Source organism: Athene noctua, chromosome 26, assembly GCF_965140245.1.
Source record: "Athene noctua chromosome 26, bAthNoc1.hap1.1, whole genome shotgun sequence".
NCBI lineage: Eukaryota > Metazoa > Chordata > Aves > Strigiformes > Strigidae > Athene > Athene noctua.
In genome coordinates, this window is record NC_134062.1 from 6484611 (window position 1) to 6508353 (window position 23743).

The 23743-nt window shown below is 44.2% G+C and overlaps 1 protein-coding gene across 1 annotated transcript in view; it reads right to left on the reverse strand.

Annotated features, from left to right (window-relative positions):
• Nucleotides 1-2105: 2105 nt before the first annotated feature.
• BARX2 (BARX homeobox 2) overlaps nt 2106-23743 on the reverse strand; it is a 36880-nt gene continuing 15242 nt past the window's right edge. The window contains exons 2-4 of the mRNA XM_074927505.1: nt 7235-7532; nt 4552-4636; nt 2106-3345 (exon numbers count right to left, since the gene is read on the reverse strand). Coding sequence (XP_074783606.1) covers nt 3094-3345; nt 4552-4636; nt 7235-7532 — 635 coding nt within the window. The 3' untranslated portion in view covers nt 2106-3093. The remainder of the gene's footprint in view (nt 3346-4551; nt 4637-7234; nt 7533-23743) is intronic.

Here is a 23743-nt window from a genome sequence, read left to right on the forward strand (position 1 = left end):
CTAAGATTGCTACTCATCCAAAAGAGGAAGAAAAACATCTTCAGTGTCTTATGGACTCATTAAAAACTAGCCCAGACAGCTAGAGTATTGCATTTTTACCCAGATTGACTCATAAAGTGATTAGAATGGGATTAACAACAACAAAAAAAAATAAAAATCACTGGAACTGTTCCCACTGTAAAATGGGGTTGAGTCAGAAACAATTATTTTCATCTGGGAAGTGGGAACTGTCATTCTGTAAAACTTAACTTTACTCTGCTGGAAAATCACCAACTTTGCTTTGCTTGTAATTTAGAAAGGTATCTTGAAAATTTTTTTAAATTTTGTATTTTCATTTTTATCCATGTCATTGGATAGCAAAAAAACACCACACACCACTTCTTCTTTCAGGGCAAGAAAGTAATTTTGTTTCTTGTTTCTACTCTTCTCTTCCCCCTGCCATGTAAATCTATCAAAATTCCTCAAGTTAGACAAACCCACTGGGTGTCAAATGCAAAAACAAACCCCACAAAACCCACATGCATTATCCATTTTATGGACACATTTTGGTTGAAAGGCAGGCTATATACTGAGATTTCCAAATGCTATATTTAAAATACACCCCTGAAAGTTTTTTGAAAAGTTCACCAGAAGATATTTCCACTTTGAACTCAGAGAAGTTAAAATATCTCTGATGTCTTCCCTGACGGTCAGCTTTTTGTTTCTGGAATGATCTGCACACAAAACTTTGATTTAATGAACTATTCAGGCTTTCAAGTCAACCTAGTAGAGACTCTTGCAGACTTTTTTGCAATCTGATGGTGAAACTCATTAGACAAATTATTTCCAGTAAATTGCTCTCTTCACCCCGACCGAGTACTACCGCATTTAAGACTTGTGGAAACATTTTATTTTGAGATAACAGTGCTGATGCTACTATCCAAGAACAATAGAGGACGATTACAGATTTCATAGACCATCTAATCTAATTCCTGTATAAACAGGCCATAGGCCTTTTTAAAATTAAATGCCATTTCAAGTCTAATAGATACGGTTGAACTAAAGCACAGTTCTGGAAAGAAAAAGGAAAAAAAGATGAAGAATGTGCAACAACATACTGTATCATCCCTCCAGCCAAGCACTAACCTCCTGCCCCGCCACCCCTGCTTCTCGCTGTGCCTGTCAGGAGTATGTCAGGGCTCAGGGGAACGAACAATGGTTCTAACACAAATTTTGATGCATTTTAACGGCAGAGGAAAGACTTTGCAGCTCACAGCCTGTGTTTTCAACACAAGAGGCAAGAGGGAAATCTCTTATCCCATTTCCAATCTCTTTGTGCCATACAAAAAAGAGCTGAATGGCATCAAATGCCTGGGATTTTCAAAGTTTCTTGCAAACGAGCGTTGCCCAATTTTTGGTGTATTATTTTTTAGGTTTAGGTGCAGACCTGTAGGTGCCTCTTCAGAGTTGATTATTGTGATTTAAGTACTCAGCAACAGACAGCCAGTGGAGCGATGTCCCACCCTGGCTTTGCTGACATCAGCCAGAGTTCCGCCATCTATTACCTGATGCAGATGCACGTGCCGTTGCAGAGCTAATGTGGAGGTGGAATTAAAGTCTTCCCAACTTCTGAGCTAGAAATGGGGAAAAAAAAAAAATCCTTTCTCCTCACTCAAACTCCTTGGATAAGTCACTTGAGACCTACGTGTGTGAATCGTTACGACAATCCCAAATCGGGATACTAGGAAATCACCTTCATGGGATCCCAAAGACCCATTTATTAGCCGTCCAGACAGAACTGCTTGAGGGGTGGCGACAGAAAACAGCCAAAACACCAGTGCTTTCGTTCTGACACCTTCACTTGCACCCAGTGACAAGGTGGCATTAACAACACCCCCTCACCTACCTTCTCAAGGTGCTACAAGGAAGTTTGCACAGTGCTTGCTGCGCAGTAGCGTTACGGAAAGTCTGATGACTCCCATTTTCTCCAGGGTTTGTTAGAACAGAAAACCTAGCCCAGAAAAGTCTGTCTAGCATTCTGAAAGAGAAACAACAACAACTGTTTTATTTATATATTTAATTTTTAATTAAAAAATAAAGGTTATCTTAATACATCTCTTGCAGCCTTTGGGCAAAATGTACCCTTAACAAGACTTTATGAAACATGATGCACATCTATTCTTGGCACACATCTTAAACAAACGCGAACTTTCTGCAGCAACTTCTTAAATCCATCATTCTCCCAAAACCCTGAAAACATTTAAATGTTCTTTAAAAAACCCTACAAAAATCAGAAGTGGGCCCAAAGCAAAAATCCCAGATCCAAGCATCCCAAAGCTTTTGGAGCAGACTCAAATCCAAACCCTTATCTCATTCAAATTTATCCTGGATCACTGCAAATTCACAGACACGGCACCCAAACAACCAAGAGAGTTGAAATCTGAACGCTGACCCGGGTATGAATCTTGCTTCGGAAGCTTTGATCTTTACATGGGGCCAAAGCAAACCTATGGGTCTGAACTCCTTCTTAAAATTGTTTAAATTGGGCCCATCCCTAACAGAAATAAGTGCTGGTTACATGATGAAATGGTGCTATCAGAGCTCCCCATTTCTTAGCTGTCCCTGGTCTGAGACCAGGCCAAGTACTCCGTCCATGTGCACTACTTTAAAAGGCAAGGATCAAGTCAAGCGAACACACTGAACCCTCCAACACAGTCATATCACTACACATTTGCCCCCCGCGGCGTGAAAGGAGCCCTGGCCTTCTCCTCCACTTGCCAGGAGCTCTCAGGTTTCCAGACGCAGTTTTTCTCTGGAAACTCTCGGTCGCTCTCTCTGGGAAGGCCCACGCACACCGCCGAGGGACGGGTCGTCACCACTCACACGGGACGTCTTTGTTCCACCATGGCCCACAATGGCTGATTCCCAAAGGCACAAAGTGACCAATCTTTAGACTTATACACAAGGTCTACATATATATATATATTTATATATATATGTACACACACACAATTACATACATATTTAAATATATATATATACATATATATATTTGGTTTTGGTTTTTCTCTTTTCTCTTTTTTTGCTTTCCTTTTCCCCCCCTTTCTCTCCTTTTTAACTTAATGGTGTAGTCTCCTCTGAGGAGGGCTCTGGTATATGTTCTGGAGACTTCTCTGTCTCCAAAGAGACTTCCAGCTTCTCCTCTGTCAGTTTAATCTCCTCAGGGGCTTGAGATCCCCCCAGCTCCTGACTCTGTGCCTGGCTGTTCATTTTCTCTTCCGCTTCGATCTCCTCCGAGGTGGGAATGGAGTTTTTCTTTGGACGGCCTTTGGGCTTCGTTGGAGCTTCCTGTCCACCCTTCAGCACCTGGAGCAAAGAGATGAACTGTCAGGATCAGTCTGAACTCTGCTGCTGTGAGACATCCTCAGCTTTGACCTCAACATTAATCCATTACTTGGTCACCATTTCAGTCTCACAGAAATGTCCTGCATCCATGGAGTGAGTTCAGCCATCTTCTCACGTCAGTAAAACGGAACGCAAACTTTGCCAGCAAGGACACCCAGAACTCTGGAGGTCTCTAAGTCAGTTCCTACAGAAGGCCCAAACGCTACCTAGGCACACAGTCCTCAACACTACAGACAGGAGGTTTTACGCAGAATTCAGGTCTTTTCCTGAGTATTTGTTTTATTCACAGCCCAAGTAAGAACAGTCATAAACCCTAGCCAGGATTTCCTCTGACTGCCTTTCCTCCATCCTCTTTGCTTTCTGAAATAGCCTTTTTGTTTGTTTGTAACATCTGTATTAAAATGCATGAGATCTCTCTCCTCTGAGCAAAAGGTGGGAGTCAGCAAGACAGGTCTGTTCTTATGTTTAATTTCCTCTCCCTTCACACCATCACTGCAGCAACGAGACACTTCCAACCAAAGATCTGTACCCAAGCTAATCTCAGACTTGTTTTAAGTGGCAGTAACTTTTGCAGCTGTCACATACATTCAAAGATACAGTCTAGAACGGCATCTCCTCTCCCACATCAGAATACATAAACATCTCCACTGGAGAATGTCACAGCATCATGCTTCCCACCAAGATTTATTGGACAGTTGTTCTTTCTAAGAGCATTTTAACTGGAAAAGGGCCAGGAAGCCGAGAATAAGTGAAAGAGGTGAAAGGATGATATGAAAAGCAAGAATTAATGATATTAGCTATCAAAACTGCATTGGTTTCCATGGAGCAATACAATCTTTTTGGTCTATGCACATATCCAGTCCCCCAAGTATTAAGATCAGAGGAATGCCAAAAATGCAGAGGGAGATATTTCGGTTCTTCCCCCTGTTCTGTTCTCATTTCTCGCATCCCTTTGCTTTGTGTTCTTCCTACTGCCTATGGTCCCCTCGAGCCCACCACATCTGCTGCAGTATGAACATTTTTTAAAAAGAGCGTGTCTCTAAGAAAAGTGATCAAAAATAATACAAAATTTGGTATAAATAGACACAGGTCATTGACACTATGCTCAGCTTCCAAATCTGTTCTTTAGAAATCCGTTTTTAAGGACCATGGTAACGAACCACTTACCATTTTCTTCCACTTCATCCTACGGTTCTGGTACCACGTCTTCACCTGGAGCTGAGTCAGCCCCAACGATTGGGCTAAGTCAAGCCTGGGAGACAAAACAGACACTGAAATGAGTTGACAGGGGACAAGAAGAGCTCAGATGCCAGGTGCAGCCAATCCGGCACTGTAAGAGCATACAACAGTGGGACCGCCAGAAAGATGGCTTTTTGTCTCTCTAATCTGCGGGTTTGAGACAAGGTCAGACCAAAGTGGTAAATATCGTGAATTTAGGATGTGAAGATAGATGCTTTCATGGAAGAAGCAAGAATCTGTAGGTGTTTGCAGGCTATCTGTTCTCTTTTCTCCTCTGTGACTGCTGGATGAGCCAGCAAACCTAGAAGTTGCGGAAGTCTGCCTGTCCTCTCTGAAACACAAGCCCGCTGTGCTCCAACTGCTGACGCTCCACGGTTGTATATGAAGTGGAGAGCTACGGGTACACCGCATCCCTGAAAAACGGGTCTGTGGTGTCCAAAGCAAACACGTAAGAACCAAGACACCCAGCACCAGTCTGGCTTTGAAAGGGCTGCTCTTTGTACCATATTTCTTCTTCGCGACCTATATAATGGGGTTAATAATACTTTCTCATTTCTCACGGAGTGGTAGTACATCTAAATCTACTAATTTCTTCTGCATTCTGCTATTATAGGCAATTTAGGCTTATAAATGAATTTATTATTTGCGTGTTTAGCTTAAGGGTATATGTGGCAGACAGCCCGTAATCCCGATTCATCCTCCACAAATCTCCAACCTATGCAAGTTCATCTGAAACCATTCATTATTTCTATCTTAAAACCCAGGATGTGAAGCAAATGCAGCTCAGAGTAACTCTTTATCCTTCCCCACAGGTGATAGCACCGTGCATCTGGCAGTTTTGTAATGGAGTTGCACAACGGATGGAGTTGGAAATCCTCAAAAACGCTGGGCAAGTGCCCCACAGAGTCACGCAAGTCCTGCAGGCAGGACAGCTCAAACTCAGAGTCACATTCCAAGGTGTTCTGGATTGTGTGAACTTTTTTGGCAAATATTTCCCCGCCTTTGGATGGGGGAAACACATTTGTCAAGGTCGAGTTTTTCATAATAAAACTTTTGTTTCAGCTGGGCTCCTAGGGCAATCAGACTCACTCTTAGATTTACAAACACCTACATACTCCGCACCAGCTCTCTGTGCTCAAAGTCACAGATTCATGCTTCCCCCCCACTTTGGATTCACACTAGACCTACAGGCTTGGTTTGCCTGCTCCCTACTACACAACCCCACTGATTTAAAGATACCGTTACTGTTATCTGACAAGCAGAATCTAGCAGAGGCATTATCCTGTCACACTGCACTCCCTTACTACTAATAAACCCGGTGCTTCAGTTGCCCTCCCAGCCGTACAATCTTGCGTCCAGGGCAGAAGCTGCAGGAGTGAACCCAGACCACAAGCCACTGCTTTGCCATCACGTTTCCAGCCATAAGCTGACAGAGAGAAAACACTCCTTGACTAACTCTTCTTGCCTTAGTGCACATGTCTTATCACACTTTGATTCCCCGCAACCAGTTACCACCTCTTGCCACACACGTTAGCGTAACCAGCCTTGCCTAGAAACCCGAGGAAACAAACAGAGGGGAAGTGGTACACGGACAGGAATTGCTCATCAGCCTCAAACATGTACAAAGCCAAGGAACAGTCATACAATAAAATTAATTAACAGCCTCAAGTGCTTCATCAACAATGTTAACCATCTGGATGTGAGAAGCTGTGAGGAGTCAGTACAGGCACATTAGGAACTCTGAAACTGTACGAGACAGCCCGGCCATGCCCATGAAATTTGGTCCAGCTGCGAAGCTTGGCTGGTGACAGGCAGTACGAGCAGCGAATGCTGATCTTCAAAACCAATTTAAATACTGGGACGCTGCCATCTGTGGAGTTCAAGGTCTGGTGTACCTTTCAAACCCATTCTAGGTTTGCAAACTTCATAGGAATTCGACAGGTCTTTTTCCTGTAGTTTAAACTTGCAGAGTAGGATTCAAAGCCTTTAAAAAGGCAAAAGCCTCCCCATAGTTTGGTTTGGCCATTTGGTACCAAGCAGTCCCTAAGAACTCGCCTTTTCCTTCGCAAAGACAAAGCATTTGCTTGTGCCTTCACAAGGGCAAGGCAGCCTTCAACTCTGAGCAACCCTGGTCTGTTTTCCAAACTGAAGGACAGGCCACAACCTTCTCACTGAACTGCTATCGAGTTTGCTAGATGAAAACTAGTTCACCACCCAGCTGAAGCTACAGCCAACCTCTCAGCTGCCATGGAGACACAGCCATCCATCACCAGATCCCGGGAGGAGACAGGCTCCACCTTTTTTCAAGTGTGCAGAAAGGCAGAGAGCCTTCTGCTCCGTACCTTGCCTGTCTCCGAGCCTGGATGCCTGCTAGCACGCACATATATCAGCATGTGGCACTTCCACTGATATAATCTATTCATGTCACCTTTGATCCCAGGAAAAGTTAGCCTTGAAATTGAATCTGGTCATCTGCCCGTGTCCTTGGCCAACGGCAGAGGCATCTCTGTGGAGCCAGAAGGCAGCACGCTACAGCCAGGGAGCGACGGCAGCGCAGGGCTAGAGCAGCCCTTTGGCTCATTCCCTTTCCTTTTGTAAGAGACTGACCTACCTGTCAGGGGTAGAGAGATACTTCTGCTTCTGAAATTTCTTCTCCAAGCCCATCAGCTGGAGCTCTGTGAAGATGGTCCTACTCCGGCGTGGCTTTTTTAACCGAGGCGCGGGCTGCTCTGCCTCCGACTCGCTGCTGGCATGGGTCTCGCTGGCAGGCGTCTCCGAGCTCACAGTCCCCGAGGAGGCCTGGGCTGGCAGCACACGGGAGCTGGTGGCAGCTGGGACAAGGTGAGGGACCACGGAGGGCTGCCTGGTGATGACGGAGATCAGAGGATACGCCCTCAGAGAAGGAGGCCCTGGCAGGGAAGGAAGCAGAGGTGGATAAAGGCCAGTTCAGTGGCAATATGGCGAAGTGATGGGAGTACTGGAGAGAGCAGGGAGAGAAATACCTTTCCTGGCTCTGCCACTCAGTTGTTAAATGACCACAAGCAAGTCAGTTCCCCTCTCTGGACCTGTTCCTTCTCCCATATTGCATGTGTCCAGCTTTCTTTGGGCTGGGAGCCTTGATGGGCATTTCCCTAGCACGGGGAAAGGAGGGCCTGCATTTCCAATGCCCTTTTTTTTTTTTTTAGGAGCTATTATAACACACTGTTGAAGTCATCTAATTACCACAAGAGATTAAACTCAGCAAACAATGAAATCTGTCCCCATTCATGCAACTCTGCTTCTCTACGGACACTAGGGCTGGGCTTACTCAAGAGAGTTACCTAATCTCCCTTTACAGGCGACAGACAGTGGAGTTCAAATCACAATTCATCTCATCCTCTAGTAGGTAACAGAGTCAGATGAATCACACTTCCACCTCTGCTGTCTATACTGACCCTGCTGACTATATAGGCAGATGAGGATGAACAGGTCGGAAGCAGAGTTCCTCACCAACTCTTCACTCTACCAACCAGTTGATACCAGCCCAAAACACCAAACCAGCAGTTCTGCTCCAATCCTTTCAGGTCAGGACCAGTCTGGGATGACAAATCTAAATGTTCCCAGACACTAGAGGAAGTTCTGATTCACATCAGACCTTCTGAATTTACACCTATAGACAGACTTAAAACTCGGGCAGGGAAACAGGGCCACAGATGGGAAATGCTCACTTATTGCAAGATGGCACTTCTATACAACTTTGCAACCAACCTGCAGTCTGGGGTAAGTCACTTTCTTGCTCCGTACCTCAGTTTACCTCATTTGCAAACTGGAAACAATCTTCCTTACCGACTTCACTGGTGGTAAAACATGAATTAAAGTTTAATATACATAAAGTATTCCAAGATCTTTAGATAAATGGTGCTGTGGAAAGGAACACCTTACACCAGCAGGCCTGGTTGTGAAACTCTTGATATGAGTCACCACTAATGAAAATAATGATCTATAGACCTCAATGAGTCTATTTCAGTGAGTAACTCATCACAGTAGAAGAAAGGAGTTGCCAGCCTGGCCTGCTGATGACCTGTATTCCTTACCCTCCTCCCCAGAGTGAAGGGTTGTGATTGCATAAATCAGGTCCCAGGTAAGCTGCAGTGCACAGGGTATATCAAAGAAGGACGCAACTTGTTGATCACTGCTTCCATCCACAACCACTGCAAGTTGTGTAAAATCTAGCCACTTACAAAGCAAGCTTGGAAAACTATTGCCAAAACACTGCAAATCCCAACAGACTGGGATTTAAGCAAGACTGTGACTACACACTGGGGTTTAGGCAGACTGGGACTTAAACGTTGCTATCTCCTCCACAGCTCTGCAACACTAAAAATCAAAATATTTCCATTCAATTGAAATTATTCCACTTAAATCACCAAGGAAGTACTTGAGAGATGAGATCAGAATTGCCAAACCAACCTTTAGCTTGTGTAAGCTGTTATCTACCTTTTCTTTCTGTGGATTTTTTTCAGCTGAAGACCGTGCTGATCTACAGCATCACCTAGTAACCTTGGCAGAAATTCTGCCTTGATTTACCACCTCGGTGGTTGTTCAAAGATCATAAATTAGGATAGATCATGCCGTCCTTTGCTTTACACTACTAATTCTGCCCTCACTGATATTTATGCACCCACTGATACCAGCCAGCTGCACAGAAGGTAACAGAGATCCTGCCACCCCCTTGGTCTACATCATCCTCACCAGGACTCACTACAGTTAGTTTCTGCCCTCGTGGGACAGCGAAAGAAATGCCAACCCACCAATGGAACAGCTGACTTTCTCTGTTTCAGCCAAATTTACCAAAAAGAACCAGCCCCTCTCCCTTCTTGAAGAGCACTGACATTGCAGGAGTCCTGTGCAGGAACCCTGGAGCCACCTCTGCCATCAGAGATGTTCCTGGGTGAGTGATGAGGTGTGTTGATGGTCTCCATCAGGCAGCAGTCCTGGGACGTTGTCCCCCTGCACTACTGCTCTTTACTGCTCTCTTCACAGAGGCTCTAAGAGAAGAGACTTCATGGATCCCAGTTCCAACCTGCTCCAACTGAGGAGACTGAAAACTCATGCCCTAGTTTACATGCCATAAAGGAGTGGATCCACTCATTATACATTATATACCCTTATCCTCCTGTTCCAACCTTCCCATCACAGAGCTCCTGCTCCCCTGAAGGTTCATTCTCCGAGCCTTATCTCATACCCTGAAACCTCATTCCTGTCCTTGCACATGGGTGGCTTTTGGCACCAGATCCCTGGTTAATTGATACTTTTACCCTTGCACCCCTCTATATTTCCAGCAGGGCTCTCCATAAAGCACAAGATTATTACAGAGTAATAAATCACCAGAGCTCAGAAACCTCTGCTAGGCTCCAAGTGACTGAAAGCTCTAGACAAAAGCATTTTTACAAGGAACTCTCTTCAAGGGAGGTCAGCAAAAGGTATTTGATACCCGAGCAATCAGGGATCTTTGCTTTCCTGTATGGCACGGTAGCAGCATGTGGGACTGCTTGGAGTGGGGGAAGGCTAACTACAATGGTCCCAGAGCTTAAAATCTGCCTCCATCAAACAGAAAAAAGTCTTTCCTAGCTCTTTTTCTAATAATCAGGTAGGATCAGAAATAGAAGAGCTGCTTTCCTCCTTTCAAGATCAGCAGCAAGAACTTGGCTATTTTTGCAGGGTAAACCAGTGGTTGGTTACTGGAGAAGCAGTTGACATTGGAGTTGTTCAGGTCCACGTTTTCAAGTGCTGAGCACCTGAATCAGGGGATACATTTTCCAAAATGTTCAGCAGCCAGCAGCCGTGACCTGGCCAAATGCTCAGAAAAGCTCAGCACATGCTTATTTTTGGTGCCCACGTCAGGACACTGATTTACTTACGGCACTTCTGAAACCACTGTTCCACTTCTGTGCAAGTAGTGGTTTGCAACTGCTGAGTTGCTTCAAGCTCCAGGTGGTGAACAGATCTGTGAGGCTGTTGACACCAAGCGTCTTATATTTGTTTATCATTTGTGCTCATAAGAGAAGGCTTTGCTTATGGTTTGACACCAACAGTTGCGACAGTGCTTTTAGAAACCATCGTAAATAATGAAAGCATCTGCTGATGTTCAGCTCAGCCGTGTACAAGACTTCTCAGCTTTCTGCCCTCTGCCTGATGAGGACACAGGATGGTCAGGGCATAGGGTAAGGAGAGCACTTAGAGAAAGACGTGGGGTTCAAGGCTGCAGATATTTTCCGGGGGGGAAAGTTGCTGGCCAGAAAGGGGCAATGCTTTAGAAGTCAACTCTCCTTGCAGATAGAGCAAACCAGAAATAGCTGCCCTCTACACTGCACTGCCTAGCTTCTAGATCAACGAGAAAAAAGCCCAAGTTCAGTGTCCTGTTCTGGATCTAGTTATCCCAAAGTTCAAAGGCAGCTGAAGTTGAGCCAGTTCACTGTCTCTAGGTACACTATTAACATGACTCCCCTTAAACCATCCGTACAGTTCTTACGCTGATAAAACCTTGGCTTCCAAACACTACGAAATCTGAGGCTAGATCTAAATTTCACATCCCCCAGAGTTCAAAGGTATTTCTAGACTGACATGGTATTGTAAGAATGGAATAAGTTTTTAATCTTCAACAAATTAAATGCTGGCAAGCTGCTCTTGTCTGCTCAGCACTGTTGTGACATGCTCTGTCTCCCAAAATGGGAAGGAATGGAAATGAAGCACTCTTCCTTTCCGTACCTGCCTTTCAGAACAGTTTCAAGCTGAACACATACTTTCCTGCATTGTTGTCTGAGCGCCTTTTCCAATCCTGACCCTCTGGTCTTTTGCACTTGAAAAGCAGCCCACATAAGCCACAAAATTAGCAATTAGTTTGTTACCCTAGCAACAGAACTCAGTATTGATTTATTGTTTCTATTTAAAACAATCAAGAGGCAGCACAGTCCAACGGTGAAGCCACCAGTGGTTTAGGACTTGAGAGATCTCAATGCTCTTCATAGGGACAGTGGTCTCTTATTACGTGGTTTTATACAGAAAAGTCCCAGTTTTATCTATTAGAATAGTCTTAATCACCTCAAAGTCTAGGGTAGTCTCAGACTCACTTTGCTGCTGAATACTTCTCAAATACTTGGGAAGCATTAGTATAATCCATACTTCGTACCATGCACAACTGAGGGAGTGGTGCTTAAGCAAGAGAAGTTTTCCTGTAGTTATTTTCTAAGCATTTGAATAGTCCCAGTTTCAAGCAGCAAGAAAGCTCTTATTTCTGTCCATCTCCATAAAGCTAACATCTGGCCACTCGGTTGCTAAAACTAACCAAGAGCTAAAAATAAAAAGGACATTGGATCTGCAGAGTGTTTTCTAAGGATCTGAAAACATTTTGCTTTGCTATTTAAATCAGGTCATGTTGGCAGCAGCTGTACAGTGAATAACGTATCTGCCCCTTGCACAATGCACTGACCACACCACCTTGAAATGAGCTGGTTCACTCAAGCCACACAGGTGTAAAAGAAACCTGGACTCCCATTTCCTAATTCCATGTAAAATATTTGTCATAGAAATGTGTCATGACCTAATGTATCCAAAGATTTATTTTTTTCTCACTAGTTTTCAGCAGTAACACCAAGAAGGAGGACAGAGCATTCATCCCATTTTCTCCAGGAGGTTTCAGTCAGGAATGTCAGTTTTCACTAGCCAAAACAAGCCAATATTCCAGGTGTAAACTTGCAGCATGTCAGCCTTTTACTCCCTCCTTACCCCAGGTGTGAACACAAGGGGTAAAGCAGCAAAGACTCCACTCCATGAGCAGGAATTGGGAACACTCGCTTTTCAGATGACCGACCTGAAGTCATCTCTACTCATCTGAGGGGACATTTCTATGAAATTTCTTATGATCACTAGAGATGACACAGTAGGTACACCACCACTGCACCAGATCACCTTGCAAATGTTTTAATTAAAAAGAAATACTTCAAACAAATCTTTTCCCCCTCCCCCTCCTCCCTGGCTTACTTTCAAGCCCGGCAGACACAGACTAGAGGGAAGAGAAAAGGGAAAGCACTAATTAATTGCACTGTTTGACTGCCGGCAATGGCAGAACAGTTTTCCTCCTAGGCAAACTCAGCTAATTCTGTTTTGGAAAGAAAGAAAAAGGAAGGAAAGATTTATGGATCAGCTCCTCTTGGCAGGTCAGCCCTGTTCGAAGGCAGAATGAAATCTCACTCAGGACGGGCTGCAGTGAAAGGTAAATAAGAAAAGAAAATGAACTTACGACTCAGGAAGGTCTATAAATCTGCTGTCTCCTGAGTGTCAAAACAAAAGGGAACCAAGAAGGAGTTGAGTTCATTTAGGAAAGAGTTCATTTTGCTGAAGGAGCAGGCAGCCTACCGAAAGGAAGAAGCAAGCCCTGAGTAAAGCAGAGAAGGCAAAAGAAGCAAGCAAGCATCGAGAATAAGTTGAACCATAAAGTCTGTTTAGCAGGGAGGGTGTTACATCTACTTTTTTCCACCACAGATCCCCAAAAGCTGAGATTTCCCAGCCATGCCATTCCCACGGATCTTGGCTAAACTTTATCACCAGCCTCTGTGGGAGGGAGAAAAGCCAGAGCTGAGCGTAGACCTGATATAATCCAGAAACTCAACATGGCCCAGGAGTCAACTGGTTAAAGACAACCGCCAAAGACCCGCTGCATACACCAAGACACAGGATGTCCCCTCCGGTCAGTGTGGGCTCCTTGTAGTCACCCAGAGTCTAGCACAGCTCTTATCATGCTTATCTTCCTCAGCCAGCACGCACCACGTGGACCTGCAGCATCTCTCTTGCCCACCAGAAACCCAGCTGAGGGTAGTAAGGTAATTCTTGCTCTCAGGTTAGACCTTTCCCCATCTATTTTTGCCAACATTGGATTTAAGCCTTCTCTGCTCCATCTGTACCAGGCTCAGGCCCTGAGCAGCCCCCAGACATGGGGGCCTCTTCCTGCATGTCCTTGCCTCCCTTTTGCTACCCCCCAGCACCCTGAGCATCAGCAAGCGTGGGATCAGTGTCTCCCCAGGCACTGCTGCCTGACTTTCCCTCACCTGGCAGGGCTTGTCGCGGCTACATCCAGCCACACTGCCGGCTCTCTTGCTGAGTGGACCTGTCATGAAAGCATTCACGTGGTCGGTCAAGGCAAGGCAGCAGGCAAGAGGCGACAGGACAGGGTGCCCTTGCCAGCAGAGCTGTACCCTCGAGCTGCTAAGTTTACCACCAACTAAGCACCTCCCCAGCGAGATTCCTTCTCACCTCTTCCCAGTGCTGACGTATTTTTACAGGTGCTGCCATACCACGATACCTCACTTATTTGCAACTGCATTATATTATCCAAGAACACACAAAAAATGTAAGCCACTGTGTAAGTAAAAAACCTGCACTCCTCTAATGTTTTCCTTAAGCTCCGCTTTATGATGAACTATCAGAAGGCAGCTTGGATTAGGTTCTTCCTGAAATCAATGCTGTGTTCCACCAAGCACCCCAATAACGACATAAAGGCAAAAGGAAAGAGAAGAACAGCAATGGGCTGTGCATATACCAGGCAAATTCATTTCCCCTTAGGAACAAGCGCTTAGGAGAAGGATGAAAGGAAACAACCAGGTCCCCCAGCCTCCTTGCAAACAGCCCGAGACCCAGGCCTTTCCTAGATGCCCTGCCCACCCCAGTGCTGTCATTAACAAACACTTGAATCCCAGGTTAAAAAAATGACCTGGGTGATGTTTATGCTATTCAGCATGGTGCTGTGCACAGATCCCTCAGCTATCTCTAGAATGGGAAGCAGCACTGCCATGCCAGGGTATGATTGCACCTGAGCTAATTATGGCCCGAAGAGAGGTGGGCTAATTGGGTTGTGAACACTGTGTTGACAGCTTGACAGTTTCCAAGACACGAGTTGGTGTATTTGCATGGTGCAGCCCTTGCATCACGTTGACACAGATGGTCCTTCAGAGCTACCTACCCGTCCTGTGTCCTCTCATAACGGGCTGGAAGTCCAGGCACAGCCACAAAGTCTGCCTGAAGCTGTCCCCTGCACAAGCCAACTGAGCCTCAAGCCCAGAGGTGGTACCTCAGTATGGACTTAAATGTTTTTAAACAAACAAAGCAAACAAAGCTTGGCCAGAGAGGTGCTGATAGATAATTTGCCAGGAATCCCTCGTATCAACCAGTTCAGACGTTGATTCTCTCCTCACTTTTCCCAGTCTTACTCTAAGACAACCCTGCAGAGCCTTCCTCTCTTTGAACACTGAAATAGCTGGTAAACCCGCACGCGATCCTCAGACCCTTTAAAAGTGCCATATCTCAACACTATAATCTGATCTTTCTGTGGCTGTTGCATATTACATAGGAATTCTGGGACTGGGAACGTCTAAGAATGCTCTTTATTGCCATTCCTCTTCTCCAGCACCTCAACACCTAAGGGCTTGGTCATTTAACTAAGAGTTAGCATTGTTTTGGAAGAGGAGATCTGACTTTTTCTACTAGCTCTCTTTTTCTTTGTTATATGTGGAAACCAGTTGTAGCTAAGCTAGAGCCAAAGCCTCTGCACATGAGCAGAGGTGAAGGGCACTTCTGGGACATTTTGAAAGCTTCCAAAAATAGTCCCAAGACTCAGCCCGAATGCACAGAGTCAAAATTTCCATGGGAATCATGAGTGTCACAGAGGCTACAGGAAAGCAGAGCAGTCAACCCTGAAATCTAAGTGCAGAGCTGGATCACGAAGACACACTGCTAGAGCTCCAAAATAGCATGCAGCGAGGTTCCTTGGAGTAAAGTCTAAGTGCTCCTTCATCACAGCTTGCAGGTACAGTTCACACCATATTCTATTTCCACTTCAATTCAATTAACCCTATTAGCCTGACAAGGTCTTGTAAAAATTAAGTATAACTCAGCTACACATCAAAAACTCTGCCTGGTAGCAAATAGCTTCTCCCCCTCATGGAAGAATCCAGACCCAACTGATGTCCATGGCAAAATGCCCATCAGCTTCAGTGGAGCCAGGATTTCACCTGCACGTGTCCGCAGGAGGAAAATTCAAAAGAAATGAAAGTTAGTGCAGCTGATTTTAGCACAGCTGAAATGATCCTTTATTGGGGGGCATTCTGACTGAAGGCCAGTTCTTCAGGAGTCTGTACCTTCTGTGATGAGGGGAAGAAGTGGGGAAGAAAGTGGCATCCTATCAAATTGTAATTTTTGGCAACAACTTCTTAGGTGGGGGAAAATTAGGGCTCATCCAGAAGTCCTATTTTACCTCCCTAAGCACAACAGAGAACAGTCCCTTTTCTGTCCAATCAAATTGTTTTGAGGGAGTGGGTTTTCAGCTGTCATTGCAAACAAAACCACTGGTGTCTGCAAACATTAACTTTTATAATAACGAATACAAAATATTGCAGCTAGAAGATGCTCTTCCTCACAGCATCTCATCATGCAACTACCTGTCCAGCTACCCAGAGGTGAGCGGAGCTGGACACAAGCTTCAGCTGACATTCCCCAAGCTGCAGGGCACTTAGAGCTGTGGTTGTGTTCAGCCCAATTTCAAGGCCACGAGTGAAATTTCCTCAACGCTTGGAGCTGCGAGATCCAGGTTTTCTGTTTCAAGCCTGTCCCCACTAGCAATTTATCAACATAATGTTTCAGTAGAACTTCTATGTAATAACAGTAATTAATAAGTTTGAATGCATCTGAGGCATGCATGCCGGAGGCCTTTGCAAAAACTAACCAGAAAGGTAATTAATCCTTACTTAATAATGACATTTGATATTTATATTGTGATTTTTTACATGTTTAAAGCACCATACACACAGTAAGTAATTGGCCTTGAACAAATGTTGAGCCCGAGAGCCTCCCTGAATGAGAGCTTGTCTCACTCCCTGCTGCCACAGGCAGATGTGTAATACCCTGCCTTAGACAGGACTGGATGTGGAGTGATTATCTACCTCATAAACACAATCCAAAAATTCACCTACAGCATCAGCGTCTCCAGGGGTGCCAGATCCCTGAAGGATGGCACCAGGGTTCTCCTGGCAGGGCTGGCGATAACCATTATAACAAGCTGGTTTTGTGGGCCACACAGGTGGGGCAGGAGACGGAGACAGGAATGCATGTGGAACCTGGAGTCGAAAGACCTGGTTGTGCTGCTAACCTGGGGCTAGTCACCGTGCCGTGGTTTCCTGTTATCACAGGACAGCAATGCTTAACCGCTGAGTTTCTTCTCAATTGCTGGAAGTATATAAGCAAGCACCATCTGGGTGCTATAGGTTGTTCTCCTTGCACACAGCAGCCTTTCTTCCAGGCTGTCTGTCAAACAAGGGAGTGTGCCAGGACCTTGTCAGATCCTTAGTGAAGAAGAAAATTTATATATAAAAGAAGGTTTATTTATTTTTTTTAAAAAAGAAGCTTTTAAAGAATCTATTTGGCCAGCACTCAAGAAATCCTTTGCAGCAAATGTAATAGCACTCTGGCTTAATCAGTGGAGAATGAATCAGAGCAACACACATCACTTTTCTATTTTGAATTATTCTGCTTCACTTATTCAAACAGCAACCTGCCTTTTGGAAGGGAGCCCCCCTTGTCTCAAATCCACACTCTTCAGGCAAAGTGAGCACGGCTCAGGAGGTCCTGCTCTTTGTCTGAGGCTAGAGAAAAGTGATTCTGTCTGGGATTCCTCATCTTAAGCAGATGATCCCTTTAAATCCTACTCAGTGGGAAAGGAGGTTCTCTGAACCCAACCAGACCTGTCATAGTATCTTCTATTAGGATATATGGGCCCAAGGCCATCACGACTGGAAACAGCTCCAAATGAACAGTGGGTTTGGACATGAACCTCCATTCCAGGCCTTTACTCTTTGGACTCCGAGGGAGTTTTAAGACCAGGCCACATTAGTCCCAGAGAAATAAACATGAGCACATCTCCATAAACGACAGCGCTCAGACAGTGCGGGAAAGTTCCTGGGATACAAGCCACCATTTACCATATCTGTATCGAGGGACACTGACTCCATTAAGTCAACTTCAATTTGGAGCTCTTTCTTTTGAACTAAGTCATGTTAAATACTGCAGCCAAGCATTTCCTCCGTTACCGAGGATAAGACAACTCTAGAGCTCATCACTCGTTGGACCCGGACTTAGCAAGTAAAGTAGCCAAAAGATTACAGAATGAAATAGCTAGAAGGAATGGATTTACAGGCAGCCTCTAGTCTTGTCTATTGGGGGTGGAGGAGGAACACTGCACTGAGAAGACACAACTCTCATGATGTCTAAGCTTAAATTGCAACGTTTGTCTCTTCTGATGACAGCCAGATGACTAGACATCTTGAGACACTGGGGAGAAACGTAGGAGGCCAAATCCAATCCTCTGTCCAGATGGTATCACTGGTCAAGGAGCAAGATTTGGACTTAGATTGAGAAACAGATCATCAGAGCCGAGTGGGTAGGGTTTAAGGGAAGGATAAATCACATTCTGTTCTTTATGCTGCTCCCTAAGTATCTCTTCCTGGCCACCATCCAAGATATGAGTCTATACGGACTTTGGACTGACACATTATGACCATTCTTACATCCTTACACATTTAATAAATAAATCTGCCTTCTTTCAGGATTTCACAGCTTCTGTCCAAGTTCAAACACATAATGCCATGCGTGTATAAATCAATCGGTCCTTTACTTCCTGCTCTGTTAATTATTATCACAACATCCATAAGCAAACACTGGCCTTGGACAGCTGACTAGCTGTGCACACAAAAGCACTCTTCAGGTTTCTCAAGCCCACCCTTGTGTGTGCTCCAGCAGAAAGCTTGCCATAAATATCACTACTTCTTCCTGCTTCGAGCCTCTAAAACACTCTAGTGAGTGACACATGGGAAGAAAGAGAGTTTGATTGTTTCTAAACACCAGACTGTGTAAATTTTGCCTGATGGATCTTTTGGAATAGGCTTTTTTCTTCTTGGAAGAATAGTAGATCAGTGTTTAAAACACAGAGACACCCCCCTCTTCCTCCTCACCGAAATGAAAGGGGGATTTCACCAAGCACCAGCGTTAACCTGAAAGAGACCCGTCACATCTTGGCAAAGCCTTTGCCTCTTATAATTGTGGCTTATCATCTCAAGAGTTGCTTTATTAATAATCTTGCCCCCATCAGGACACGTTTAGCAGAGGGGTTGGTCTCTCTGAGCTGCATATATGATTCTTTGATCTTGCATCTGCCCTAACAGAGAGAAAACTCATCTCTGTTTCCTCTATGGACAAAAATAAACTCTGCAGACGATTTGGCTGAACAGCTGCACAAACAATGCAATTTAGAAGGATGCAAATGATACACGAGCAGGTTTTGTTCACAGCCTGTCTATCCTTTGTGTTTGACAATTAGATCAGCGATCGTAACCCAGCTTTTGTGGCCAGGGTGAGCAGGAGACACATATACAGGGAATAAAGCTAAGCATAATGCACATCACAGTATTATTCCAGGAAGCTGAAACCCTATTATCAGAATCTAGAGCACCTTGGAAAAAGGATTTCCTCCAAATCTAATCTTGGTTGAATAAGCTGACAAAGACTTTCATCGCTTCCACTGGCACAGGGCATAGCTATTTATTCCCTCCACATTAAACAACAGCACACCCATGTCACCCCATGAATTGAATCTTAACCCAAACAGAATGAATCTAGGACAGCTAAGCTTTCACTTTTTGGATGGGAAAAAAAAAAAAAACAAAGCCAAAACCAAAAAACCCACAGCTGAATTTCAAGTTCATAGAAACTTTTCACTGCAAACCATTCTGCAATACTGCTAAAAATCAGAGCTTGCAACTTCATTCCCAAAGCAGGTCCCTTGACTTCAGGACTGTCTACATTATATAAAATCAGTCATGAGCTGAAGATGTTGCAAGAACCCTCAGTCATACAACTTCTACCTGCAGCTGTGACTATCCAACACGGACATGGGGAGGAGGGATGCTCATATCGGTTACACCCCCAGTCTCCAGGCAAACCGATATTCCACTCACACGAACATCTGTACTCAATTAGCCTGTCCTGTGGCTCAGGAGTGTGTGAGGACAAGGAAAGCTGCATTCACTACTAGAGACATCATGGAAAGAGCATGTCAGACTGCAGCGTTACACACGTATTTTCACTGCAGAGTACAGCCGGTGGATGAAAACATAATCAGAGCAGACAAGGTAGCTATGGGCTTGGTCTGTAGCAGGGAAACAGAGGTAAGCAACGAGCAGAGGCCAACTGCTCAGTGGACAAGGACCTAGATGACTCCAAACAACAGCTCTGTCCACCCTACACCAGGGTGTACCAGCTGCACCAGATATTCAGCCTGTACAGACCTGCAGAGCCCTCCCAGATCAAAACCAGCCTGACTTATAGCAGCTGAGATCCAGCACATTAATTTCAGAGCAGGGGGTGGTTTGGTTTTTTTTTTTTCAGCTGAAGCACAAAACGAGTTTTGCTCCCATTGAAATTCAGCTAACCTCAAAAAGCAAGCTGAAAAATGTCTCAAGGATGGGCAGTCTCAAAACGGACACACCCAGAATAAGTAGTTCCATGAGAAAAATGTCAGCCTTAGAGTTGCAAAGCACTTTGGAGGCATGCAACCACTTACATGACCGAAAAGCGATGACAAGGTTTTCCCAGCTACCAGACTGCCTGTACCACAGCACTGGTAGAAGGATAAGCCAGAAATTCCAGTTGGTGAGCTCTGGCTGTCCTGATCTCCAAAGAATACGAGCCCTCACTCATGTCAGACATTAGTATGCCGGGTTTTTTTCTGTTCTGATAGGAAGTCAGCCAAGGAGACACTGTCTTCACATCTCCAGACAAATATAGATCAGATTTAGGGTGGAGATAGGCCCTAATTAATCATAAGGGATTGAATTAGATTTCTACGGTGCTTGAATTCTTCTAGCTTTAATCGTGAATTAACACCATTACAAACAGAAATGTTAGAAAAGACACCTGTTTCCGACAGCTCCAGTCCAGAACTAAAAACACACCCCGAGAAACGTGCTGATTTAGAGATCCAGATGGGACACCCTCCCTCACTCTAAGGTTTGGAGGGCTTTGAGTTAAAGCTTTGGTTATCACCCATCTCTGGTTTTCATCAGCACATCTATTTACCTCCGATTCTCCTACGGCACCTGTCACTGAGGAATGCAGCATCGCCGTGTTCCGCAGGTACGTCTCCGACTCGATAATCTCATCGAAATACCAATCATAAAAGTCAATAAGCAAAAAACAATGCACCCCTTTCTTCCCTCCGCACGTGTGTGGGTGTACAGTTCCCGCTACCATCAGAAACAGCTCCAGGCTGATGGGAATATAGTCTCATTCCCAACGACTTTATTTACTCTCACCTGCCCCATAAAGGGCCCAAAGAACAAAGTTCTGTTCACTTAGATGTAGAAAACAGGGGAAATAGGACATGAGGCGTGGTGTTTCCAACCCTGCCACTGCCTTAATGTACAATCTCAGCCAAGGCCCCGAATCTCACTGGACTTCTGTTTTCCCCACGTGCAAAATGAGGACGATAATACCTACCACACAGTGTTGTTGTATGGTCTGGAAAGTACTCAAAGGGAAGCCACGAGGGGAGGCAGAGGTGTTATTATCTCACATTAATAGACGGCATGAGCACTGCATTGAGACCTCTCTTTTGTGTCATATGATTACGAAATGCCTTAATGTGCCAGTAATATATATGTTAATACTGAAGCAATGCATGCATCCTGTTATTGTGCAACCGGCAATGTTTCCACAGGAACTCCTTCAATAACAGGCACATATGCAGCATGTGGTTTTTCAAACCAAAATAACCTTTTTCAGCTTTTTTTTTAAGTTCTTCTAAACCAAGAAGGGTATTCTGCCAAAGATCAGCTGTGGCTGCCAATTTTTATATGATGGTGATCTAAATAAATCTGCAGGGAATATTTTTTTATATTTCCCAAATATCACCATTACCACTCTTTTATGCGGCACTGCTGGGGTGAAATTCATCTTAGATTTGGCATTTCCACGCTCTCCCTGCAGACAGCATGACAGAGCCTTTACATTGCCAGTGTTTTTATTAAGCTTTGAAATGGAGGTCATATCCCACCTGGAACATTATTAGATAATCTGTTCGGACAACTTAGGCAATTATTGGCATATAAGATGAAAAGCAACCAACGCTACCAATCCATCAAGCTGAATTGGTTTGCTTTGCTCAGCAGTGGTGTAATCGTTTTGAGTTTTTTTTTTAAATTCTGAGAGCTAACAGAGCCTTTAACTTACGTCTGCTGAACCACATATGAAAAGGATTTCAATGCTAACATCTTAAAAATATCCTACTCATCTTTTTCTTTCTCTCAAAGTATCGATGCCATGCCTACAGCTGCCTCTGTTTCGATGCGGAAGATCTGCTGGGAAGCCAGATCCAAGGTCTTTTGGTTTATGCAGAGCTTTAGAAAGATCTGCTTGGACGCTGCAACAAATTTCACTGTCTTGAAATAGATCTTCTCCAGTTAATTCATGAGTGCTTTTTAAAGTTTTTTTTTCTCCTTCCTTTATTAAGTCATGCCATAGAAATGAAAACCTTGACATTAGATGGATGCAATGTTGAACGCCTACAGATACAGATACATAGTTGGTTTAATAAAATGATTAGTTTTCTGTGTCTAGCCTATGTATTCAGACCACCACAAACATTCAACCACCACCTCTTCTACACATAAAAAACAACATAGTGGGGGAAAAAAGTGCAACTGAAACTAAAGCAAAATCAGAAACTTATAATCTGATACAAGAATAGGCTCAAAATAACTAAAAATTTCAAACAATATTAATACTTTATTAAAAATTAATAAAACAAAGATATACTGAGTTTAAGGCATTTGAATACCTTGCCCCTTCCAAATTTATAAAGCTTCAGACTGACAACGCATTCCTACTCCCTTCCTACTTGGAAGGAACAAAATAAGAATCTCTACAGAAAAAGAAAATTCCCGTATTGATAAAAAACCCATCCATGCGAGTTGTCTTTGCACACATTACAAAGAGGCAAAAAGAAGGCATCATTTTAATTATTTTCCCCTCTTTGTGGGTCACCTTTCATTAAATTGTTGAGAATAAAACATACTCCCACCAAGACGTTAACATCTCATTTCCAGTACTGCTTGGGTGAGGAGACCAAATAAAAATAAATGGCTTCTACAATAAGACACATCATCCATCGTCAGCATGTAAAACACAGTCATTAATCACAGAAGCAACCTACTTATTACGGGTATTCAAGCACTGGCAATACAAATGCTTATAAAACAGGGACTCCTTTCATAATTCCCTGCCCTTGTCTCTCAATAGTTTAGAGGATTAACCCTTTTACAACAAGGGATGGGCAAACTGGTTTTGCCTAATTCCAAACCAACTTGACGTCATGGGTTCGAAAGTTCGACCTGAACTCAAACATTATCAGATGCAGTTTGTGCTGAGGGGAGACAGCAAGAAAGAGCTCAAGGGGAGAAAAAGGAAGGAAGACAGTGAGAGGCAAATCGAAAAACCCAGCAGGGCATGAGTAGAATGAAAAACTCCAGTAAAGGGTCAAAGTATGGATAAAAATTGCTAATGAGTGAGTTGAAATCCCTACAAAGTAATAAACACAGCTTTGTCCTAACACGTATCTTAACGTGATTTGTGGGGAACTCTCTTCCCTCCTACAGACTCCTCGGTGGTGGGAAAAGACATATAGATTTTTATTTGTGCTTAATTATGAAGAGCACAGCTAAGCATATGCAGTCCCCACCGACTATATTACTTCAGGCTTCTCTTGCAGGAAAGGATTTTACAACGCTTTGCACAAGGGTGTAATGAACCACTGCTTAACTAATGGGAAAGATGAGGCATGCAGCGAGCATATAACTGGCTCCACATCATCTAGCGAGTCAAAGACAAAGCCAAGTAGAGATGGCCAAAGCACCGAGCGTCCGCTGCGAAGTTCTCAGCTACTCCATGGGCTCTGCGAAATCACCAACTCCATTTGGTTATCCCTCTTCCCAACAGCAGCGTGTCCCAAGCTGCCAGCTAAATGAATACTCAGCAGAAAACATTC